Source organism: Macaca nemestrina, chromosome 12 (assembly GCF_043159975.1).
Source record: "Macaca nemestrina isolate mMacNem1 chromosome 12, mMacNem.hap1, whole genome shotgun sequence".
NCBI classification, from domain to species: domain Eukaryota; kingdom Metazoa; phylum Chordata; class Mammalia; order Primates; family Cercopithecidae; genus Macaca; species Macaca nemestrina.
In genome coordinates, this window is record NC_092136.1 from 20,023,339 (window position 1) to 20,047,708 (window position 24,370).

The 24,370-nt window shown below is 46.4% G+C and overlaps 1 protein-coding gene across 14 annotated transcripts in view; it reads left to right on the plus strand.

The window, feature by feature from the left end:
* LOC105471643 (carbohydrate sulfotransferase 1) overlaps window positions 1-24,370 on the plus strand; it is a 43,281-nt gene that overhangs the window by 14,340 nt on the left and 4,571 nt on the right. For 12 of the 14 annotated variants that reach the window (XM_071074797.1, XM_071074792.1, XM_071074791.1 and 9 more), the window contains 2 exons: window positions 301-1,536; window positions 17,842-17,906. In XM_071074797.1, coding sequence (XP_070930898.1) covers window positions 343-1,536; window positions 17,842-17,906 — 1,259 coding nt within the window. In that variant the 5' untranslated portion in view covers window positions 301-342. Of the gene's footprint in view, window positions 1-300; window positions 2,384-17,841; window positions 17,907-24,370 lie in introns of those variants that run through there. The other 2 variants (XM_071074800.1, XM_011724218.3) reach the window with 2 other exon arrangements.

Here is a 24,370-nt window from a genome sequence, read left to right on the forward strand (position 1 = left end):
AGGGAGAGTCAGGCTCTTGCCCTGTGAGGCCCCTCTAAGGAACTCAGAGCTCACCATAGGAGGCTTCCACAGCTGTCTGCAGTGGGTGCAAGGAATATTTGTTCAGCTCCCCAAAGCTCCCAGGAGTCCCCCAGAGAAGGGTAGTCTAGTGTAGAAGCCGCTTAGGTCTTCAAGGTGTGTGGTGAGCACTGGACAGGGAGTCCAGCGTTTCCCTGGGTCCCCTGGAGACCAGCTCTTCCAAGGGACAAGCCAGTGCCCCTACCGTGGAGGCACCTGACCGCTGACTGCCTTTGCCCGCAGACCTCGCCCCGTGGAGAAGCAGCCCCATGAAGGTGCCCAGCCATGCAATGTTCCTGGAAGGCCGTCCTCCTCCTTGCCCTGGCCTCCATTGCCATCCAGTACACGGCCATCCGCACCTTCACCGCCAAGTCCTTTCACACCTGCCCCGGGCTGGCGGAGGCCGGGCTGGCCGAGCGACTGTGCGAGGAGAGCCCCACCTTCGCCTACAACCTTTCCCGCAAGACCCACATCCTCATTCTGGCCACTACGCGCAGCGGCTCCTCCTTCGTGGGCCAGCTCTTCAACCAACACCTGGACGTCTTCTACCTGTTTGAGCCCCTCTACCACGTCCAGAACACGCTCATTCCCCGCTTCACCCAGGGCAAGAGCCCCGCCGACCGGCGGGTCATGCTGGGCGCCAGCCGAGACCTCCTGCGGAGCCTCTACGACTGCGACCTCTACTTCCTGGAAAACTACATCAAGCCGCCGCCGGTCAACCACACCACCGACAGGATCTTTCGCCGCGGGGCCAGCCGGGTCCTCTGCTCCCGGCCTGTGTGCGACCCTCCGGGGCCAGCCGACCTGGTCCTGGAGGAGGGGGACTGCGTGCGCAAGTGCGGGCTGCTCAACCTGACGGTGGCTGCAGAGGCGTGCCGCGAGCGCAGCCACGTGGCCATCAAGACGGTGCGCGTGCCCGAGGTGAACGACCTGCGCGCCCTGGTGGAAGACCCGCGGTTAAACCTCAAGGTCATCCAGCTGGTCCGAGACCCCCGCGGCATTCTGGCTTCGCGCAGCGAGACCTTCCGGGACACGTACCGGCTCTGGCGGCTCTGGTACGGCACGGGGAGGAAACCCTACAACCTGGACGTGACGCAGCTGACCACGGTGTGCGAGGACTTCTCCAACTCCGTGTCCACCGGCCTCATGCGGCCCCCGTGGCTCAAGGGCAAGTACATGTTGGTGCGCTACGAGGACCTGGCCCGGAATCCCATGAAGAAGACCGAGGAGATCTACGGGTTCCTGGGCATCCCGCTGGACAGCCACGTGGCCCGCTGGATCCAGAACAACACGCGGGGCGACCCCACCCTGGGCAAGCACAAATACGGCACCGTGCGAAACTCGGCTGCCACGGCCGAGAAGTGGCGCTTCCGCCTCTCCTACGACATCGTGGCCTTTGCCCAGAACGCCTGCCAGCAGGTGCTGGCCCAGCTGGGCTACAAGATCGCCGCCTCGGAGGAGGAGCTGAAGAACCCCTCGGTCAGCCTGGTGGAGGAGCGGGACTTCCGCCCCTTCTCGTGACCCGGGCGGCGCGGGTGGGGGCGGGAGGCGCACGGTGTAGGTTTTGATAAAATGGACCGTTTTTAACTGTTGCCTTATTTCCCCCTCCCTCTCCCACCTCATCTTCGTGTCCCTCCTGCCCTCAGCTCACCCCACTCCCTTCTGCCCCTTTTTGTCTCTGAAATTTGCACTACGTCTTGGACGGGAATAACTGGGGCAGAGGGCGCGTGAAGTGGGGTCCCGCCCCCACCCCACCCCATTCAGACACACGGATATTGGGTCTCTGTGCGGACGGTGACAATGTTTACAAGCACCACACTTACACATCCACACACGCACACGGGCATCCGCGAGGCGACTTCTCAAGCTTTTGAATGGGTGAGTGGTCGGGTATCTAGTTTTTGCACTGTCTTACTATTCAAGGTAAGAGGATACAAACAAGAGGACCACTTGTCTCTAATTTATGAATGGTGTCCATCCTTTCCCCATCCCTGCTTCCTGCCCCTGACACCCACTTTCCCCCTTAGAGCAGCGAAACTGCCCCCTCCTGCCCGCCCTTGCCTGTCGGTGAGGCAGATTTTTACTGTGAGGTGAACGTGGACCTGTTTCTGTTTCCAGTCTGTGGTGATGCTGTCTGTCTGTCTGAGTCTCGTGGCCGCCCCTGGACCAGTGATGACTGATGAATCTTATGAGCTTCTGATTGATCTCGGGGTCCATCTGTGATATTTCTTTGTGCCAAAAAGAAAAAAAAAGAGTGGATCAGTTTGCTAAATGAACATTGAAATGCTTTATGTGTGTTTTCTGTAAATAAAAGAGTGCAATAATCTCTGCGTGTGATTGTGGGACCTTCTGAATAGGTACCAGAGGGTCTCAGCGGGGTCTGGGTGTTCCTGGCTTTGGGGAGGACAGCGAGAAAGAAGTGGAGGTGGGAATTGAATGACAAGTCTGCCTTTCAGAACTCTTGTCACCCTCAACACTGAGTTTAGTTTAGGGTTCTTTTTTTTTTTTTTTTTTTTTTTTTTTTTTTTTTTTTTTTCCAGACAGAGTCTGGCTCTGTTGCTCAGGCTGGAGTGCAATGGCTCCATCTCCGCTCAGAGCAACCTCCCTCTCCCAGGTTCAAGCAATCCTTCCACCTCAACCTCCCGGGTGACTGGGACTACAGGCGCACACTGCCACGCCTTGCATGCCTGGCTAATTTTTTTTTTTTTTTTTTTTTTTTTGTATTTTAGTAGAGACGGGGTTTCACTGTGTTGTCCAGGCTGGTGGCAAACTCCTGAGCTCAGGCATTCCTCCTGCCTCGGCCTCCCAAAGTGCTGGGATTACAGACTTGAGTCACTGCCCCCCTGCCGTGTTTTTTTTTTCCTTCAGTCAGTTGAGACCAGGTAACTTATAGCCAGGGATAATGTTCAAAGTCTTTAACAAGTGGTATGGCTTGCTGAATCAGAGTAGCTGAAGGTAAGAATGACATCCTGGGATCCCTTCTTGTGCTAAATGTTACCCATTTAGTTGGTGGGTCTGGGTCTACCATAGCCAGGGAGGGGGAAACTTCAAGGGGTGGGGTGCCTCAGGGCAGTGGCTGCTGACCCACAGGCCTGGAAGTATTTGACTTTGAATAACGGTACAGGTTTACTGGTGTCTACGCTGGCAGAGAATCTGCTGTGCTTACTCCCCTTCCCTTCCTTGGCAATCTAGCAGGTTCCTCCAGACAGCTTCCCCAGCTCTTATTCCAAGAAAATAACCTGTCCCTGGGGTGGCTGCAGGTCACAGCTTTGTTGTTCTGGGACAGTGGAGTGTCTGGTGATTAGGCAGCCCTAGGGGTCTGAGCCAATTGGAAGAAGGGCTTCCTGAGGAAACTCAGTCCTGGGCTATTTTACATGTGTCAGGAGGATGTAGACAGTTCAACAGCTCTAGCAAATGCCTTAACTAATAGTGGCTTAATCAAGATAGGTGATTTTCTTTTATAAAAAATTTTATTGGGATAAAATAATAGCATATAAAATTTACCATCTTAACCTTTTTAAGGTGTGCCATTCATTAAATACATTCATAACGTGTGCCACCATCCAGATCTGTAATTCTGTTCATTTTGTAAAACTGAAACTCTGGACCCATTAAACAAAAACTCCTCACCTGCCCACCCACCTCCAGTGCCTGGAAACCACCATTCTGCTTTCTGTCTCTAGGAATTTGACTACTCTAGTACCTCGTGTAAGTGGAACCATACAGTGTTTGTCCTGTTACGACTGGGTCATCTCACTTAGTGTAATGTCCTCAAGGTTCATCCATGTTGTAGTGTATGTCAAAATCTCTTTTTCTTTTTAAGGCTGAATAATATTCCACTGTATGGACATACCATATTTTGCTTATCCATTCATCCCTAGATGAACACTTGGTTGTTTCCTTGTCTTAGCTACTGTCAATACTGCTGCTGTGAACATGGGTGTACAATGATCTCTTGAGACCCTGCTTTCCATTCTTTGGGCATATCTCCAGAAATAGAATTGCTGGATCATGTGGCAGTTTTATTTTCAATCATTTGAGGAACTGCCACACTATTTTCCACAGTAGCTGAATGATTTTACATTCCCACCAACACTGCTCAAGGGTTTCAATTTTTTCCACATCACCAATTCTTGTTATTTTCTTTCTTTTTTTGAAAGTTAGCCATGCTCATGGGTGTGAGGTGGTTAGATAGCCTATTTTCTTTCACTCTCATTTAAGAGGCATAGGCTGTTCAGGTCTGGTATGGTGGCTTCCAGGTCATGTGCCCAGATTTCGGGGTCCTGGCTCTTTCTATGTTGTTGCTTCATCTTTCTAAGGTATTGCCCATGGCTATATGGACCTAGAAGGCTTGCCAGGCAGCAGGAAGGAAAAAAACAGGAAAGGACAGTACACCTCTGCCATGTATGAGAACAATCTCAAAATTATAGACATCGCTTTCATTCATGTCTGATTGGCTACAGCCTGGCCACTTGGCCGTACTTAGCTGCAATGGAGGTTGGGAAATGTAGTCTTTTATCTGGATGGCCATAACTGTTAAGGTGGCTGATGAGTCCAAAGCTGATCTCCCTGAGATTCAGTTTCTCTTCTGCGCAAGAGAGGCAGGCTAATTTACACCATCATTCTTTAAGACCAGGAAGCTGACTTGGAAAAGCCTCTGTCAGGACTGGTGGGCAGGTCCTGGGGCTCTTCTCAGCCTGTGATCCATAGGAGCTGCTTCTCCAGGCTGCAATGAGGAAGCTGACTCATCAGTTGGCTTCATGGCATCAGTGTCCAGGTGGTCCTCACTCAGTGCCCCTGGCTGGCTGTTCCAGCACCCAGGGAAAGTTTGCTTCAATGGCCACAGCTGGCTGATTCTTCCCCTGTTACGGTAAGTGATGCCGAGGCACTTGTCTTCACCTCTGACTGCCCTGTGGTGGATTGTCCCTGAGCCAAAGACTTCTCTCCTCTGGGTGCGTGGCTTCAGGTTGGAAGTGGGAGACACTGGAGATCTTGGCCTCGCTGGAGAGAAACCCTCCCTCAACTGCCATGACAGAAGACTTTAATAAGGCTGGCTGGAGCTTTTGGAGGAAAGCCCTGTTTAGTGATGGGTTCATTCATTCATTCATTTATTCATTCAAGTATGTGTAGGCACTGGAATTATAGGCATTCCTTCAAGAAACGCAGTCTAGTGGAAGGCAAACAGGCAAAAAGATAGGGAGACCCTGGGTGAAGTGTTCTGCCCACAAGGGCAGGGCTGGGCCTCATACCAACTTGGTCCTGGAAAACACAAGGCCACTGTAATGAGGCACATGTTGGTTTGCTAGGCCTCATGGTCTCATTCTACCTGTCTTTGAGCTTAGAGAAATCAGGGAGGCTGGCCGGGCGCGGTGGCTCAAGCCTGTAATCCCAGCACTTTGGGAGGCCGAAACGGGCGGATCACGAGGTCAGGAGATCGAGACCATCCTGGCTAACATGGTGAAACCCCGTCTCTACTAAAAAATACAAAAAAAAACTAGCCGGGCGAGGTGGCAGGCGCCTGTAGTCCCAGCTACTCGGGAGGCTGAGGCAGGAGAATGGCGTGAACCTGGGAGGGCGGAGCTTGCAGTGAGCTGAGATCCGGTCACTGCACTCCAGCCTGGGTGACAGAGCGAGACTTCGTCTCAAAAAAAAAAAAAAAAAAAAAAGAGAAATCAGGGAGGTCTTCCCTAAGGAGGTGAATTGATTCTTGGGGATGTAGGAGCTGGCCCTATGGAGAAGCTGAGGAAGAAGCGGTGCAAAGGCACAGAGTGGGGAAGGCCTGGGGCATTGATAGCTGCACAGGCTTCAGGCAGGGTTGTGTGGGGCCAGGCCATGTACTAGATCCTGTGCTCCACTTCTCAAGCCTGGAAAGCTTGCCAGTTCACCAAGGGCAGTTTAGCCTTCAAGGGATTTAGTTTTTATGACCATGCCCACAGGAGAAATTCAGAAACCAGAGAGCTTGCCTGCTTTCAGGATAATGACCAGACTCTCCCAGCACTGTTTGAAGTCTGCATGTTCTAGCCCCTGCCACCCCAAGCTTCATCCAGTACCACGGTTCCCTCCACTCTTCACTCTCCAGCCTTCCTGCTTTGATTTCATGAACACATGGTGGTGGATTGTTGCAGTTACAGCCTCCAGTTTGTTCATGCCTCCCTGTACCCACACTGTTTGGTAGTGTCTTCCCACGCTGACTCTGGGTTCCGCCACATGCCTTGCTCTGGTCAGTGGAACAGTAGCAAGTGCAGAGATGTGAAAAGTACTTGAGCTTTGGAGCGTGCTTTTTCTTGCTGCCTCTTGGAAACCTTCGACTGCCATGTGCAGGAAGCCCAGGGTAGCTTGCTGAAGAAGAAAAGCCCACCAAGAGGAGTCCCAGCCATCGATCAGCCAGTTCCTCACAGACTTGGCAACTGTTGAAGATGCATGAGTGAGCCCCAGCTGAGATCAGCCACTACATAACCCAGAGGGTTGGAGCCATCTGGCTGAGCCCAGCCAAATTTCTGACCTACAACATTGCCTGGATGAGGCCAGGCACGGTGGCTCACGCCTGTAATCCAACACTTTGGGAGGTTGAGAGGGGTGAATCTCCTGAGGTCAGGAGTTTGAGACCAGCCTGACCAACATGGTGAAACCCTGTCTCTACTAAAAATATAAAAACTAGCTGGTTGTGGTGGTGCACACCTGTAATCCCAATGGGAGGCTGAGGCAGGAGAATCGCTTGAACCGGGGAGGCGGAGGCTGCAGTGAGCTGAGGTCACATCACTGCACTCCAGCCTGGGCAACAGTGTGACTCTGTTAAAAAAAAAAAAAAAAGAAAAAAAAGAAAGGATGTTATTTTAAGCCACTAAGTTTTGGAGTGACTTGACAGAATAAAAACTGATACACGTCTTTCTCTATCCCATTGCAGGGTCTTTGCAGAGACTGTTCCTTATTCCTGGGTTGTTCCTGGTCTCCTCTTTACCCAGTTGATGTCTCCCTACTCTTTGGATCTCAGCTTCATTATCAACACTTCCTTGGTTTTACAAGACTAGTTCAGCTATCCTGATGATAGGCCCTTATACAGCAGACTATATACCTTACACGTCTGGATTATAGACCCTTATAGCACCTTGTATATCTCTTTTATAGTGTTTACTACAGTTGTAATCATACTTTTTATTATAGGACCTAGCACAAAATAGGTGTCCAATAAACAGCGATTGAATGGATAAAAGAATAAATAAAACAGGTGTTCCCCCTCTGATAAAAGAGCTGTCTTGTCCAAGGCCTTCACTTGGGAGTGGGCAACGCCTCCAAGGAATCTGAATGAGACCCGCAGCAGCACACGCCTTCACAGGCTGTTTCACACAAGTTAGAGGAGGCCGAGCTCAATTTTGTTCCAAGAGTGCACATCCTTCCCCGGCAGTCAGCAGCTCTAACTCTACAGACCAGCATTGGCTATCCTGTTTCATTGTCACGATGCCATCACCTTTCTTGCCACTTGTTACAGTTTCCAAGGCTAACACTCTGAAAGAGAATAACAGCCAACAAGCATGTGTATAGAATTTGACAGTTTACGAAGCACACTTCCCCCTCCTGTTAGTCACACCTCCACAGCGACTGTCTCTGCTGATGCCAAGGCACCTCTTTCTAGCCAGGAAGTGGTGGTCAGAGCCCCACTTTGGCAGGACAGGCCTTGTCCCCATGGCTTCTGTGTTTTGTGTCTTGACGGCTTAGGTCCTAAGGAGTAACTTCCTGCTCTTGTCTCCAGGCTCAGGGCCCCTCTCACCCCATGGGTCTGGGGTTGTGTCCTGTTATTTCTTTTCATCATGGACTTCCTCTGTTTGTGTGTTCCCACCTGCTTACCCTTGTTCCTCTCCTTGCCAGCAACAAACACTGGCCTCCTAGTCACACTTCCCTGGGATTCTGGGGCACTCGCTGGGCCCCACTTCCTATCATCTTTGAGGGTATTGTGCAGGAACAAACCTGCCCTTCCTGAATCATCCCATTCCCAGGAAAAGTACTTGCTGGGGAAGGATTTCTCCCTGCAGGAATATCTTTACTTCTGGGGAAGGAAAAGATGTCGGGGAAGCACCTTCACACACCCAGTGAGAAAACACAGGCTTCTGCCTCCTGAGCACTGGCAAGCAGGTTGGAATCAAGTCCTTATGGGCAAGTAGCCAGGGTTTAGGCCTACCAGGGAGTCGAGCTGCAGTCATCAGCAGGGTTGGCTTTGTGTCTTTGTGTGGTGCAGCCGGGAGACTAATGCCCAAGTTAGAGATCTGGCTGGCCTGGGAGCCTAGAGTCTTCCTGAGCGGGGGACACATGGGACTATCCTCAAGTGTCACAGGGCTTTGAAGCACTCCCTAGAAACATCTGCTGCCCTGCCTGCCTGTAGTTGCACCTTCTGCTCCTTAGAGATGCCACCTGCTGATGACTTCTGATTGAATTGGGTCTTATTCCTCTTGGGAAATGCTATGATGAAAAGCGTGGTTCTGATTCCAGTTTCATCTCTGCTATTTGCTGTGTGATACTGGGCACAGCACTTAAGCTTTCTGAGCTTGCCTCAGACGGCTACTACGAAGGCTCCATAAAGTAATGCAGTTACATGTATAGAATGGTGCTTGGCACATAGTGAGTGCTCAGTAAATGCTAGGAATCATCACCATCATTATCATCATCATTTTACTCACAGTGCCTAGCAAGGTGCCAGGAATATGATAGCCACTTAATGAATAATGAATGTTTGTTGAATGAATGCATTTTTTAGTGAGCTCTCCTAATTTGAAAGGCTACCAATGCCCAAAGTTACACCTGAATAAAATGCACAGCAGACAGTGTCACCTCCTTATTAGTCAAGGCCTAGAGCCAATGGCTAACTAGGGAAGAGAAGTGAGGGACAGCCAGAAATGCCCACAGAATGATCACGAAGCGTAGGGATAAGCTGGCCCCCCGGCACAGGAAGATTCCTGCAGGTTCCAGGTCCTGTTGGATGAGCAACCCTCAGGGAGAAGCTAGCTGAGTTAACTTGCCATTTTCAGGCATTCCCAAGATCGTCTAGCTTCCTGGAAAAATGGCCTCCTGGGGTAGCCCAAGCCAGCTGCCAGCTACCACCACTAGGTCGACTGAACTTGACCTTTCTGCCCTTTTGAGGCATCTGTACTTGTGGCGCTCCTTTTCCATCCACAAAGGACTGTTTTAAGCATGGGGAATTCAGAATGTTTTCCTCCTAAGGCCCAGGGAGCCCACTGTCTAAGGTATGCAGTGATGGAAGTTGTAGAGTTGTCGTAAGCTTGGATCTTCCAGCTTCCTCAACTGGGTCTGGGAACAGCCAGCCAACCACACCCAAAGTCTGGGGACATCCTCCTCAGGCAAACCCTAGCACCTGGGCTGTGGGCAACAATGCCTTTGTCCTGTATTGCTTCCTGCCTTCTTCCTTCCTTATAACACCTCAGCCTTTAGCAATGTCACGCTGGCTTTGGGCTGGCTTTGAGATGCTGGGTGTGGCTTTGGGGACACGGACATTCGCACTAAAGATTGCAGGAGGCATTTAGAGCTATCCAGAAAAAGTGGAAAATCAGTGATTCAGGTGAGAGGAGACTCAAATTGAGATCTTGTTTCACTGCATCTTGCTGCATCAAGCAGTAATCTTCCTAGAGCCTCAATGTCCCAGCTAAAAAGCCGGGGGACAATTATTGAAAAGAATGTGTCTTCTGTAGCCATTGGATATAGAGGACTACTCATGTCCATCCAGTAAAGTTTAACATATAGACCGAATATCTGTCTCTCCTGTCTTAAAAAATCTGTTTATTCCTTTGATTACTGAGAAAATGTGTTAAAGATTTCATACCATTACTGTGGATTTATCTATTTCTCCATGTATCCCTGCCATGTTTTGCTGTATCATGTTGAGGCTGTAATTTTAGGTGCATCCAATCTAAAGTTATGTATATTTCTTGTGAACCGAACCTTTTATCATTACAAAGTGTTCCTGCTGACCATAGTATGTGTTTGCCTCAAAATCTATTTTGGCTAATGTCAGTACAGCAACACTAGCCTCCTTTGGTTTCTTATTCGTGTGGTTTCTTATTCTTTCAGTTTACACATGTCTTGCAATTACTGATGTATTTGCATTTATATCTGCCATCTGATTTTTGCGTCCTACTTTTCTCACTCATTGTATGCTTTTTCATCTCTTGTTTTCATTCCTTATTTCCTTTTTATTATATTTTCTTCCCTCCACTAATTAGAAAATTATGTATCTGTTTCTATTCCTTTAGTAGGCAACCTTAGCAACTACAGATTCCTTTCTCAGTTTATCTGAGTCTAAAGTTAATCAATATCCTTTTATTGGGAAACACACTTAATACCTTAAAACACTTTAATTACATTCCCCCCCCACCCCCCCTTTTTTTTTGAGACAGCGTCTTGCTCGGTTGCCCAGACTGGAGTGCAGTGGCGCAATCTCAGCTCACTGCAACCTCTGCCTCCTGGGTTCAAGCTATTCTCTTGCCTCAGCCTCCCGAGTAGCTGGGACTACAGGCACATGCCACCACGCCCGGCTAATTTTTTGCATTTTTAGTAGAGACAGCGTTTCACTGTGTTAGCCAGGATGGTCTCGATCTCCTGACCTCATGATCCACCCGCCTCGGCCTCCCAAAGTACTGGGATTACAGGTGTGAGCCACTGCACCCTGCCACATTTCCTTCTTTTAAACTACTATGTTGTTGTTGTGATGCATTTTGATTTTTTAAAGAGACAAGGTCTTGCTATAATGCCCAGACTGATCTTGAACTCCTAGCCTCAAGCAGTCCTCCTGCCTCAGCTTCCTAAGTAGCTGGGATTACAGGCACAAGCCATTGTGACCAGCTGTGATGAATTTTAAACAAATGCATTATATGTGGTCTTTTATTGTTTTTTTTCCCCCAAAATAATCAATTTTTGGGGGACATCATCTGCACACAATAAAATTTATTCATTTAAAGTATACTGTTTGATGAGTTTTGCACAAATGTGTAGTTATGTAATCACTGCCACACTCAAAAGATAAAATATCTCTATCAAGCCAAATAATTCCCTTGTGCCCTTTCCTTTCCCCATCCCCAGTCCTTGGCAACCATTGAACTGCTTTCTGTCACTTTAGTTTTACCTTTTCTAAAATTTTGTATAAATGCGATCATACACTATGTAGTCTTTTGTGTCTGGCTTCTTTCACTTAGATGGCTCTTGAGATTCATGGTGTTGAATGTTTCAGTGATCTGTTTCTTTTTATTGTTGAGCTCTCTTCATTCCTTTGTGTGGATACAAATTTCCACCTGGTATCACTTTCCTTCTGCCTGAAGAACTTTATTTAACATTTCTTGGAGTGTGGGTTGGCTGATAATAAAGTCTCCCAGGTTTTGCCCGAAAATGTTTACATTTGCCTTTGGTTTTAAGAAGATATTTTCCCTGGATTTAGAATTTCAAGTTGATAGTTTTTCTTTCAGTGCTTTAACGATTTTTGCTTCAGTGTCTTCTGACGTGTATCGTTTTTGATGAGGTATCTATCATAATTCTCATCTTTTTTTTTTTTTTATCTACACATTATGTATCTTTCCACTGGCAGCTTTTAAGATTTTCTCTGTGGCTGGGCGCAGTGGCACACGCCTATAATCCCAGCACTTTGGGAGGCTGAGGCGGGCAGATCACCTGAGATCAGGAGTTTGAGACTAGCCTGACCAACACGGAGAAACCCCGTCTCTACTAAAAAATATAAAAATATAAAAATTAGTCGGGTGTGGTGGCGCATGCGTGTAATCCCAGTTACTCAGGAGGCTGAGGCAGGAGAACTGCTTGAACCTGGGAGGCGGAGGTTGTGGTGAGCTGAGATCTTGCCATTGCACTCCAACCTGGGCAACAAGAGCAAAACTCCATCTCAAAAAAAAAAAAAAAAAAAAAATATTTTCTATATCACTAATTTTCAGCAGTTTTGATTGTCATCTGCCTTGGTGTGTTTTTCCTTTATTTTTATCCTGTTTGGGGTTTGTTGAGCTTTTTGTATTTGTGAGTTTGTAGCTTTCTTCAAATGTAGAAAAGTTGGCTGGGCATGGTGGCTCATGCCTGACATCCCAGCACTTTGGGAGGCTGAGGTGAGCAAATCATTTGAGGTCAAGAGTTCAAGACCAGCCTGGCCAACATGGTGAAACCCTGTCTCTACTAAAAATACAAAATACAAAACAAAACAAAACAAAAAAAGCTAGGCCTGGTGGCACACACCCGTAGTTCCAACTACTCATGAGACTGAGACGGGATAATCGTTTGAACCTGGGAGGTGGAGTTTGCAGTGAGCTGGGATAGGGCTGCTACACTGCAGAGAGAGACTCTATCTCAGAAAAAAAAAAAAGAATAAAAAATAATTTAGAAAAGTTTTAGCCATTTTTTCTTCAAATATTTTTTTCTGTTCCTACCCCTATCCCCCTGCTGAGACTCTAATTACCTATGTTAGGTACCCTGCCATTGTTCCGCAGAAGACTGAGGCTCTGTTAGTTTTTTCCAGTCTTTTTCCTCTTTGTGCTCAATTTGGATAGTGTCTAATGCTTTGTTTTTAAGTTGACTGATCTTTTCTTCTTTAATGTCTAATCTGTTGCTAATCCCACTCAATGTACTTTTCATTTTAGTTTGTATTTTTCATCTCTATATGGCCTTTGGGTCTTTTTATGTTTTATATCTTCCATTTTATCTTCATTGTGTTCATGTTCTCCTTTACATCTTTGAGTATTTATAGTGTTTTGAAGTCTCTGAAGACTAAGTCTAGCAGGGGAAATGCCAGATGCTTATAAAACCATCAGATCTCATGAGACTCACTCACTCACTCACTATCAGAAGAACAGCATAGGGGAACCACACCCATAATCCAATTACCTCCATGTGGTCCTACTCTTGACACATGGGTATTATGAGGATTACAATTCAAGATGAAATTTTGGGTGAGGACACAGCCAAACCAAATCACTTGGCCTCTCAAAGTGCTAGGATTACAGGCATGAGCCACCACACCCAGCCAACATTTCTTTCTTAATTTTTTTGTTTTGAATTGCTTACTGTGGTAAAGGAAATCCTGTAGCAGTTTAAAGCTTTGAGAGCAAAAGTGTAAGTCCCTTTTCATGCCTTTTAATTCTGTATTTAAAAAGATATTACTTTTCATACAACATATATACTTTTGATATATTACTTTTTAAATAATTTAATGCAGTTAATGTTTGATTAGATTTATCCATATACCACTTTATTTATTCTTACACCTCAGAGTTTCTTTCTGATATTTCTTTTTATTTTATTTATTTTTCTACCCTGGAATATAACTTTCAGTGAGATTTCATAGTGGTAAACTTCCAGTTTTTGGATATCTGACAATGTCTTTTTCTTACCTTTGTTCTTTCAATATATCTTCTCTGTGTGTAGAATTTGGGGGTGATATTTATTTTTTCAGTATGTTGAAAATATCATTCTATTTTCTTCATGGTTTCCATGACTGCTGGTGAGAATCAGCCATTATTCTAATAGTTTTCCTAAAATAATATTTGTTTCTTGGTTGGTTTAAAAATCTTGTTATTGACATAAGAATTTGCAGTTTTACCATGATGGGACTAAGTATAAATTTTTTATTTAATGTTTGTATTCACTGGGCTTTTGAATCTGTGGGTTGATGTCTTTTGTCAGTTCTGAAGTTCTCAGCTATTAGTTTTTAAAATATTGCTTCTGCCTCATTCTCTTGCACTTTTTTTTCTTGGAATTCTAATTAGACATATATTAGACTGTTGTACTTTATCCTTCATTAAAAAAAAACTCTTAATTTTTTTCTTTGTCTTTTTCTGCTCAATTCTAGATAATTTCCTGGTAATTATCTTTCAGTTTATCAATTCTCTCTTTAGCTGTATCTAGTCTGTAGTTAAGTATGCCTATCCAGTATTTAATTTTAGTTATGATGTTTTTCATTCCTAGAAGTTATCTTTTACTTTATCAATGTCACTTAATTATTCTTTACTGTTTCTTTTCTTGTTTCCTGTACATATTTTAAAGTGTATTTTTTATTTTTAAAAAAATAATGCACATAATTATTTTATATTTTAATCAATAGGTCTAATACCTGTGTCCTTTGCAGGTCTGTTCTACAGCCAATTGTTCTGTTGCTTCTTGGTTATGATGCCTTGTTTCCTTGTGTGTTTTGATTAGTTTTATATTGCAAGTAGCCCATTTTCCTTTGATTTTTGCTTATGGAAATTTGTTATAGCTAGGATTGTAGAGGATTCTTCCAAAGAGTATTTATTTTTGCTCTTGACAGGCTCCTGGGGGCACTACGTGGCAGCAACCACTCCAAATTAAATTCTTGGCTTGTGGGGTCTTGAACAACCCAGATAGTATGAAGTTGGCTTACAAACTTGTGTAAGAAGTGACTGATTGTTCCAGATTTTTAATACTTTTTCTGTTTTCCACTTAGTGCTTAGTTTTAAGACAATCAATTTTCTTTGTAGTCCTCATGAAGAAGAGGTTCTTGATATTTCTCCTTAGTCCTAAACCTGAGAGCAAGCCCCTTGGAAGTCTCAGCTATTCTGTGGGAGAAACCCTTATTAGACTTTCCAACTTGGGAATATCCTGGGCTTTGTTAGCTCTTCCTTGAGTGCTAGGATCCTGGGAATACCAAAACTCTGTTTCACAGGGTTTAGTAAATGTCTTCTGGGAAAACATCAGCTGCTTTTCTCCTGTTACCTTTCTGGTTTCTACCTTCACCGCATTTTTTTTTTTTTTTTTGCCGTGTGCATTATTTACTTTCTTGCCAGTTTGTCTTACACGTAAGAAGATCTTTTATTATTTTGTCTAGATTTTTAAAGTTGTTTTCAATAGGAGAGTCATTCCAGGCATCTGGCATTTAATATTACCAAAAACAGAACTGCTGGGGTCATGCTTGGTGTTCTTCGCTATTACCTAGCACATAGTAGGTCCTCAGACACTATTTGGTAAATAAATGAATGAACGAGAGGATGAATGAACATGTAGGCACACTGCTTTGCCTGCATGAAATGTTGGAAACAGCATGAGGTCAGAGACCTTTTCTGATGAGTTTACCACTGTCTGAAACTTTATGTAATGACCTATGCCAGGGTCTAGCTAATGTCAACTGATCTTGACTCAGACTCGTCTGGAAGCACAATGGGAAATTTGTTCCCATAGGCAACCCTTGCCCTGTGCATAGAGCAACTCTTCTAATCTGTGGGATGTTGGGAATGGATGATGAGGATGGGTTTCAATGACTGTTCTCTGTTCTTTTCCTGGTTACTCTGGGGCTGTTGGCTGCAAGTCTTCTCTCATGGTGATGGAGTGTTGTCCTTGGTCTCCTTGGTGCTGTGTCCAAGCCCTTGCAACTCAAAGTGTGATCCACAGACCAGTATCAACTACATCAGCTGGAAGCTTGTTTGAAATGTGAAATCTTGGGCCCCATCCCAGACTTACTGGTTCAGAATCTTCACTTTTAGCAAGGTCCCCTGGTTATCTATGTGCACATGAAAGTTTGAGAAACATTGCTCTTAGAACTTTCCAATAGGTGTGTGCTATGAATAGGTTGCAGTGTGCAATAAATGGGCTACAGGTGTGCACTGAGTGGATTACAGGTGTGCATCGAGGAACTGATTCTTAACAGCCTTCAGATGTTTGTGTAGGATGACTAATACAGTTTGTCTGTGTCCCCACCCAAATCTCATCTTGAATTGTAGCTCCCACAATTTCCACCTGTCGTGGGAGGGACCCGGTGGGAGGTAATTGAATTGTAGGGGCAGGTCTTTCCTGTACTGTTCTCCTAATAGTAAACAAGTCTCACGAGATCTGATGGTTTTACAAAGGGGAGTTTCCCTGTACAAATTCTCTAATTTTCTCTTGCTGTGGCCATGTGAGAAGTGCTTTTCACCTTCCGCCATGATTGTGAGGCCTCCCCAGCCACATGGAACTGTGAATTCATTAAACCTCTTTTCCTCCCCAGTCTTGGCTATGTCTTTATCAGCCCCGATCAGAAAACGGTCTAGCACAATGGCCAATACATTTTGTTTGCCTGGGATTTTCCCAATTTTAGCATTGAAAGAACTGCATCCCTGGAAACCTATCAGATCCAGGCTAACTGGGATGATTGGTCACCTTACCAGCTGAGACTGAAAGCAGTCTCTAGTTCAATGAAGGGGGTGACAGGGAAGCTGCATAGAGTCTCTAGCATGGAGAAGCTCTAGAAGAAGGCTCCAAATCTCTGTCTTTCTATAAATTGTCAACTTTAACCTATTTGCAGGTGATGTTCCCTTTTAGGCATCCTTGTTAGCTACAGGGAGAGAGCTCTAGCAATACACACACATTCTGGAAATTAGAACTTCGTCATTATTTTGAAATGCTTGATATAAAACATTTGATTGCATTCACAATCCATTCACTTTATCATAAGAAATTTCAACATTACATTTGTTAAAGAAAGAAAAGGAAGAACTGTTAGATTCTTTTAATAAAATTTCAAGTGTTCTACATTTTTGACTGGTTATAAAATGGTCTGACATTTTTTATCATGTACTTGTGTGAACAAGTTTCCTGTTGATTGTGACTTTCAAGTATTTGAAGAGATCATCATTAAAAAGCCCTGATCAAGAATTGCATATGGCCATTTCACGCATAAAGCCTGACATTAGAAAAAACTGTGTTCGTGGAAGAAAGCTCAACTTTCTCATTACCTTTTTTGAAAAGATTTTATTGGGAAGTTTTATACATATTCAATTTTTAATATTCTTCCTATTACTTTGTACTTATTTTTCTTATCAAAATTATATAATGTACCAAAAAGTAATATAGTTTTTTTCACCCAGCTTCCTGTAGATGCTCCCAAATTATCTCCATTTTACCCCAATGTGCCATGCAAATGTTATGTTCTCTGTGTGCGGAGGCATGAGTGCCTTGGAAATCTTGCCGTAACCTTCCGAGCTCCCCCGTTCTTTGAACTGATTGGGATCCTTCTACCTACTGGGAAGGAGCAAGGCAAATCGCCACACCCTCTAGGAATCTCCACTCCCTGCCTTTCCTCCACCTTCCCATCTCCCTCTGTCCCTGTGAGGGATCCCTTCTTTAGTGGAAGAAGCATTTCAGCTACCTCAAATGGCTGCTATGGCAAACCTAGTGCTGCGAGGAGCAGGGGTGGCCTGACTTGGGGGTGGGCTTCAGTGCAGAGCTGCTGCTCCTTTTGGGGGCAAAATTGTGATGGAGGGTAGATGGGGTCAGAGCACTCAGGGCCTGACCTGAGATACCTGCATGCAAGCCTGCAGAAGACACCCCCTGGCATGGGGTCCCCCAGACACTTGGCTCCCACACTTCCTGGATGGCTCCAGGGTCTCCCCAAAAGATGATTCATCACAAGGCCATGTTCTGACCACAGCTGGTTTCCAGTGGCCTGTTTATCTAGGGCCCCAAGAGTATATCTTATCTCATTCCTTGCACTACTAGTAGCTTGAATTTGACTTTTGCCTCCAGAGTTTTCTAGAACAACGTGACTGGCAGGGGTGATGGGGGGGGGCTTATGCCTGGGCTTTGGAGTCAGAAAGATGTGGGCTCCAGTGTTGGTGCTGCCACTTACTAGCTCTGGGATCCAGTGCCTGGCATTAAGTGCTCAACTAATGAGGATTGCTGTTATTATAGTTGACCCTTGAATAACATGGGGTTGAACTGTGCAGGTCTACTTATACATGAATTTTCTTCTGCCTCTGTCACCCCTGAGACAGCAAGACCAACACTCTTCTTTCTTCTCTTTCTCAGCCTACTCGATGTGAAGACAATGAGGATAAAGACCTTTATGATGATTCACTTCCACTTAATGGACAGTAAATATATTTTCTCTTCCTTTTGATTTTCCGAATGTATGACTTTCCGATTTTCCGAAAATGTCATATTTTCCTTTCTCTCACTTACTTTATTGTAAGAATACAGTATCTAATATAACACACAAAATATATGTTAATTGACTGTTTCTGTTATTGGTAAGCCTTCCAGTCAATAGTAGGCTATTAGTAATTCAGTTTTTGGGGAGTCAAAAGTTATATGTAGATTTCCCACTGTGCAGGAGGTCAGTGTTCCCAACATCTGTGTTGTTTAAAGATCAACTGTATTATTTCCCCCTCACTTCCTTGAGTTGTTCCTTTTCTTTTCTTTTTTGCAACCAAATCTTGCTTTGGATCCAGGTGGTTGTAAACTCCTTTAGTTTTTCGTGTAAACCTGACATTGTAAGGAAACAGGATTCCAATAGGATACTGATGTGGAAAAAAAAAAGCAAACAAACCCAAAAAACAGGAAAAAGCCTAACTTTTCACACACAAAACAATAATTCTGGTTATGAGGATAATTAATAAATGAAATCCCTAGGAAATATCCAAGAGAGCCTATTATAGAAAATAACACTGAAACTGTTATGTAACATCCAGACCTACATGTACTCAACTCAGTGTTTTGAAGCCTCGCTCCAACGGTCAGTGGTATTTGATGAATGACTCTTTGGCTACTCTCATTGAATGTTCTGGCTGGAGGGGAATTGAGTCTGTCTATTTTGAAGTTTGTTGGTTTTTGGCAGCAGACTAGTAATTAATAACTATCCAATAACAAATCACATTGATATTTTGCTTTTTGCCATTTTCTAAGCAAACCTTAATATATAAAATAATGTTTCAAGTTGGGTTGTCTTGGAAGTAGGCTCTGAGACAAAGGTTATTGTGCAGGATGTCTATCAAGGAGTGTCTGTGGGATGAAGACCTGTGGAAGTGATGGGGAGGAAGCAGAATTGGGCAGAGGGAGAAGTTAAGCTGGGAAGCAGGCCCAGGATCATCCCAGTCCAGCCCCAAGGGGAGCTCTGCAGCTAGCACTGGCCCATCGGCATTGTCTGAATGGACCAAGATGGCCAGGCCTTTATCCTGCCCACCTCTTTGGTCTGCCATTGGATGGAGGCCACCCTGGGATGGGTGTGACATCCGGTGGTGGCTCTCTGCAGTTGAGATGGATACTGAAGGGCACTCCCAGCAGCAGGAGCACCAAGGCCCTTCCCTGAAGGAGGGTCTGGACTGCATATTTCTGTGTTCATTACAGAAGGTAAATTGGGGCTGGGCTGGGGGCCTGCAGCCTTGCTTGTCCACTCTGGATATTATAGTGGCTCCTTAGGCATATTCATGGAACCTCTATATTTAGCAAACCCCCCAAATAGAGCTCACTCTTCTTTCATTGATTAGTAAACCAAAGCTCAGTCCGAAACCTGCCAGCAAGTTGTGACAGAAATCTCTCAGCCAGCCTGTTCCCTTTGTGGGGTCTCAGCTCAGGTGTCCCTCCTCCAGCAAGCCTAGTTGACTCTGCAAGGCACTCTGGGTGTTCCTGAATGTACTCTCCATGCCCACACTCACTCTCCATCCATTGCACCATGCTACCTCCAAGGGCTGATCACTTTGCTGACTTCCCACTAGGCTGTGAGCTTTTTGAGGGCAGAGATCACACATTATTCTCTGTGGGGCCCTCATGTACTGGGGAGAAGGGGGGTGCTCAGTGGTGGATGTTTGCTGAGTTACAGTTGAGTTTGTTAAGTGCTTATTTTGTGCCAGGGATGGTTGTAGGGGATTTACATGTGTTTAGTCATTAAACCTTCCCCAAAAAGCTGGGAGGTGAGTCCTATATGTAGGAATGAATGAATGAAGGTGATGGCAGCGGCAGCCCACCTGGAGTGGCCAGTGTGAAGATGCCAGCTTCAGAAGGGGAGGTACAGTTTGGGCTATGTGTTCCATGGAGTTAGTGGGAGGTGGGAGCAGGCAGAAACACCACCCCCTTACAAGTTGAAGGAATGGGAGCCCCACCCTCCCAGGCACAGCTGCAGCTGTAGACCTGGGCATCCTTGCACTCTTGGGGGTCCTGGAAGCTCCCCTGTCCCTGCAGGTCAGAAGTGCCTGCTTCTGGTGCCTGCTCTGATTTCAGAGCAAAGTTGAGGCTGAGCCAGGGTGCCGTTGCTATCTGGCTGGGTGTGCACATGTTCGGGGCAGCGCTGACATGCCAGCTGCCTACTGCCTTGGGCCCCTCTGGACTCTGGGTGCTGTCTAGTATGGGAGGGAGGCCGAGGTGGGGACTGAAGGCAGCTAGGTGCAGGCCTGCAGGTGCCCCTTGGCATGAACAGCCTGGGTGCTGTGGGCACTGTGGATGGCAGGCTGATGGCAACAGAAGGCAGACAGGCTCTTGGGTGGAAGGAGGCATGTGCCTTGTGAAGCTCCACATTCAAGTGGGGTATGGCCTGAAGCATGGACGCTGGGCTGCCAGTTCTGCTAACTGAAGCGAGAACTTATGGTGCTTTTTCCAGGCCCACCCATGGCCACCCATAGACCAATCAACACACACTTCCTCCCCTCTGAAGCCCATTAAAACCCTGGACTCAGCCAGACTCAGGCAGATGATGGGATAACCTGCCTGTGGATAGGAGATACCCATTCCAGGTCTCCTCTCTGCTGAAGGCTGCAGAGACATCAGGACAACTTGCCTGTGGATAGGAGCTACTCATTGCGGATCTCCTCTCCACTGAGGGCTGTAGAGATGTCAGGATGACCTGCCTGCAGATAGGAGTTGCCCACTCCGGGTCTCCCCTCTGCTGAGAGCTTCAGACTTGACGGGACAACCTGTATGCAGATAGGAGCTACCCACTCCAGGTCTCCCCTCTGCTGAGAGCTGCACTTGTTGGGAAAACCTGCCTGCAGAAAGGAGCTACCCACTTTGCATCTCCTAAGAGCTGTACTATCATTCAATAAAGCACCTCTTTACCTTGCTCACCCTCCAGTTGTCTGTGTACCTCATTCTTCCTGGATGTGGGACAAGAGCTTGGGAGCTGCCAAATGGCAGGACTGAAAGAGCTGTAACACAAACAGGGCTGCAACATGCCCTCCCTGCTCGCCATGTTGCAGGTGATGAGGAGGGAAGAACTGCAGCTCTTTGGGGAACCAGACCTAGGAGCTCCCTGAGCCAGGGCTGTGACACCTTCTTAGGGGCTCTGTGGTTCCTGGCATCTCCAAGCTTCTGGGTGCCACCACATTCCCCGTTGCCTGCAGTGGAAGTTGCTTGAGGTATGCCTGGTCTAGCCACAGCCTTGCAGGGAGCCAGTGCCCATGCTGGTGCCTGGATTTGCCTGCCCCACTGCAGCCAGCATGCCTGGCTGTGCACAGTGGCCAGACCCTGTGTTTGCTTGCTCATGCACCCCTCACTGCTCTATGTCTGGCTTGCCCTTGGAAGGCATGGGATCCAGGCTGGTAGTGTGAGTTGAGTGCAGCCTGCCAGGCTGAGTGAGTGGAATGAACCCAGTGGGCCCAAGCAAAACTCGGGCAAGGGCACCACTGGCCACAGAGGTTTCTGGCTAGTGAGGCAACACCCCAAAGATCCCTTGACAAAAGGACCCAGTCAAAGTCCTTGATAGCTTGGCCCATGGTGTCTGAGGTCCACTGTTGGCCTCACATGGAGAAAAATGTTAGGGCTTTTCTCTTTTAGTCTTTTGACTCCTCTCTCCTGATCTCTAAGTTATGGGCCTCTAGGCTTTTTTGGGTCAGTCTCAGGAAGTTCAGAATTGATTCAAGCCTCTTCTCTTTTCTGACCTTCACATCAGTGGTCCATGCAATGATATGTGGATGAATTTTTCTATTACCTCTTGTCCCTCTTTGGGCTTCTTTGCCTGCATCTAATGTGCTTGATAGAGTTCTTTAATTTTTATGATTTTATGAAACTGACATGATTTTATGTACATGTATTTTCATTTGTATACACTGTATAGTGGTAAAGACCTAGTTCTATTTTTTTCCCTCAGCATTGTTTGTAATGATCTATCCAGGTTGGTGTATGTGCCTCTAGACTGTTGCTCCTAATTGCTGTATCCACCACACTTACCCATCTCCTAGCAAGGGAGCCCTAGCTTGCTTCTAAATTTCCTCTTCCCCCTTTCCCCCTTCAAACAGTCCCAAAATGGAGAGCCTCACGCTCTCTTTATAGATCTGCATGACAATTTCTCTAGGATCTATATCCAGGAAGGAATTTCTGAAAATGGTGTATACGTATACTTCATTTGACTAAATAGACTTATACTTTCTACTCTTAAAGGGCCTTGTACTCTTCAAGCCACATGGCTCACTACACTGTGAAGTCTCTCAATTAAGATGCTAGAAAATAATTAAACAATATAATTTTGGAAGTACTTTGCCAGCTGAAAAAACCACAGGAATTGGATTCAGCCTACAGGCCTTCACTTTACAAAGTCTGAGTTGGAGGCCCACAACCAAACAAGCCCTAATATTGACCTTTGCTTGCAGAAGTCGTTCATTCCCAACACTTTGTGTGTCTCCAAGGCAGGGTCAGGGTTCACACTAACAGGCCTTGAGCAAAGCTTCTGTCCTTCCTCAGACAGTCCCTCGTCAGAGTCCCCCACACAGGTGGTTGGCGAGTGCTGTGTGTAGTGAGGAAGAACAGCAGCCTACCTGAGCTTGCCTCTCCTGCCTCCTCCAGTCTTCCAGGACCATCACTCGGTTAGAGCAGATGAGATCTCCCTGACAGCATGTACTCCCTACCTGTGTTCTCCCAGACAGCTCCAGCTTCCTGCTGGTAGCCTCTCCCCGGAAGCTGAGGAAGGTGTGGGTGAAGGCCTGGGGAGGAGGACTATCTTAGTCAATTTGGGCTGCTGTAACACAATGCTGTAAACTGAGTGGCTTAGAAACAACAGAGAATGATTCCCCACAGTTCAGAAGACTGGAAATCTGAGATCAGGGTGCCAGCATGGTCGGGGTCTGGTGAGAGCCTTTTTCCATTTGCAGGCTGTCCTTTTCTTGTATCTTCACATGGCAGAAAGATGGCAAGAGAGCTCTCTGGGGTCTCTTTTATACGGGCATTAATCCCATTCATGAGGACTCCACCCATGACCTAAGCATCTCCAAAGGCCCCACCTTCTAGTAGCATCACACTGGGGACCAGGATTTCGACCTGTGGATTTGTGGGGGATGCAGACATTCAGTCCACAACAGGGGCCCTTGATGCCTGCTCTAGCAACTCCAGCAAAAAAGAAGGTTGCTGTCGCTCATATCCTGGTGAGTCTGGGAAAGCCCTCTGCAGTGGAGAATGTCCAAACCATTGTGTGGCCTTAGACAATAGTCACAGGTGGCCAGAAAGTCCTCAACGTTTGTTTTTAAAACAAAAAACTATAATAGCTTTAAGTCTTCCTGTTGTGAACCAGAGCATCGGTGGCTCCAGCCTGCTTGGGTATTAATCCCTAAATTTCCATTAGGGCTTATGGGGATTAACTATTGCCCCCTGTTGGTGTCGGGACTTGCTACAGCCAGAAGCCCATCTCCCTTTATGTAACAGAGGGAAGCGGTCAGGATGTTCAGGTTCTGGAGTCAAACAGTCCTAGGTTCAAACCTGACCCTGCTACTTCCTGGCTGTGAGCAAGGAAAAGCTGCATCATGTCTCCAAATCTCAGTTCCCTCAGCTGGAAGATGCTGATGATATGACCTTATGAGGTGCTGTGAAGATGAGATGAGCTAATAGTTGTAAAGCCCTCTGGCCAGTGCCTGGGACATGACAAGAATTAAATACACGGGAATTTCAAAAAGCAGCTCAGGGCATTCAGGGGGTGCAAGAGAGTTAAGAAAAATATAGCAATCAATAAATGTGTGCTTGGGCCTGTCATGTGCCAGGCACAGGTTCAGTTACTACAATGCCTTGGGCTGCATCCTGCTTGCATTGATGGAGGCTGCCCGAGGGACTTGAGGTTGTAATCAGGTGGTGGAGAGAAAAGAAGGGCTTAGACGTGCTGTGCATTGGGGCTTCCACTCCAGACTCCAGGGAGAGAAGTGATTTAAAAACGTTTATTTGCCAAACATTTACTGACTTGCAAATATTGGAATCCATTTTGGTTAGTTTTAGCTGAAAAGGGATTTATTAAACTATATCAGATTACACAGAGTCATTGGAAGGGCAGGAGAAACAGACTCCAGGTGAGGTTTCCAGGAGGAAGTTTCAGGACCACGCCATAGAATTGGCTCGATGGGGACATTGTTGGTGTTGCAGTAGCTGCCCTCGAGCCGGGTGTCAGGGGCCGATGTTGTCGTAACCATAGTCTCTTCTGTCATTGGAAGTTTACCTTGTAACTACAGCCACCCTGAAGGCTGGACCACTAAACAGATATCCTGTGTCTGTTAATCAGGGACTCTCAGGGCAGAGTCTGATTGGCAGAGTCCAGGTCACATGCCTTCGTCCTAACTGCAAGGGAGCCAGAGGATTGGGTTAAGACATACTTAGG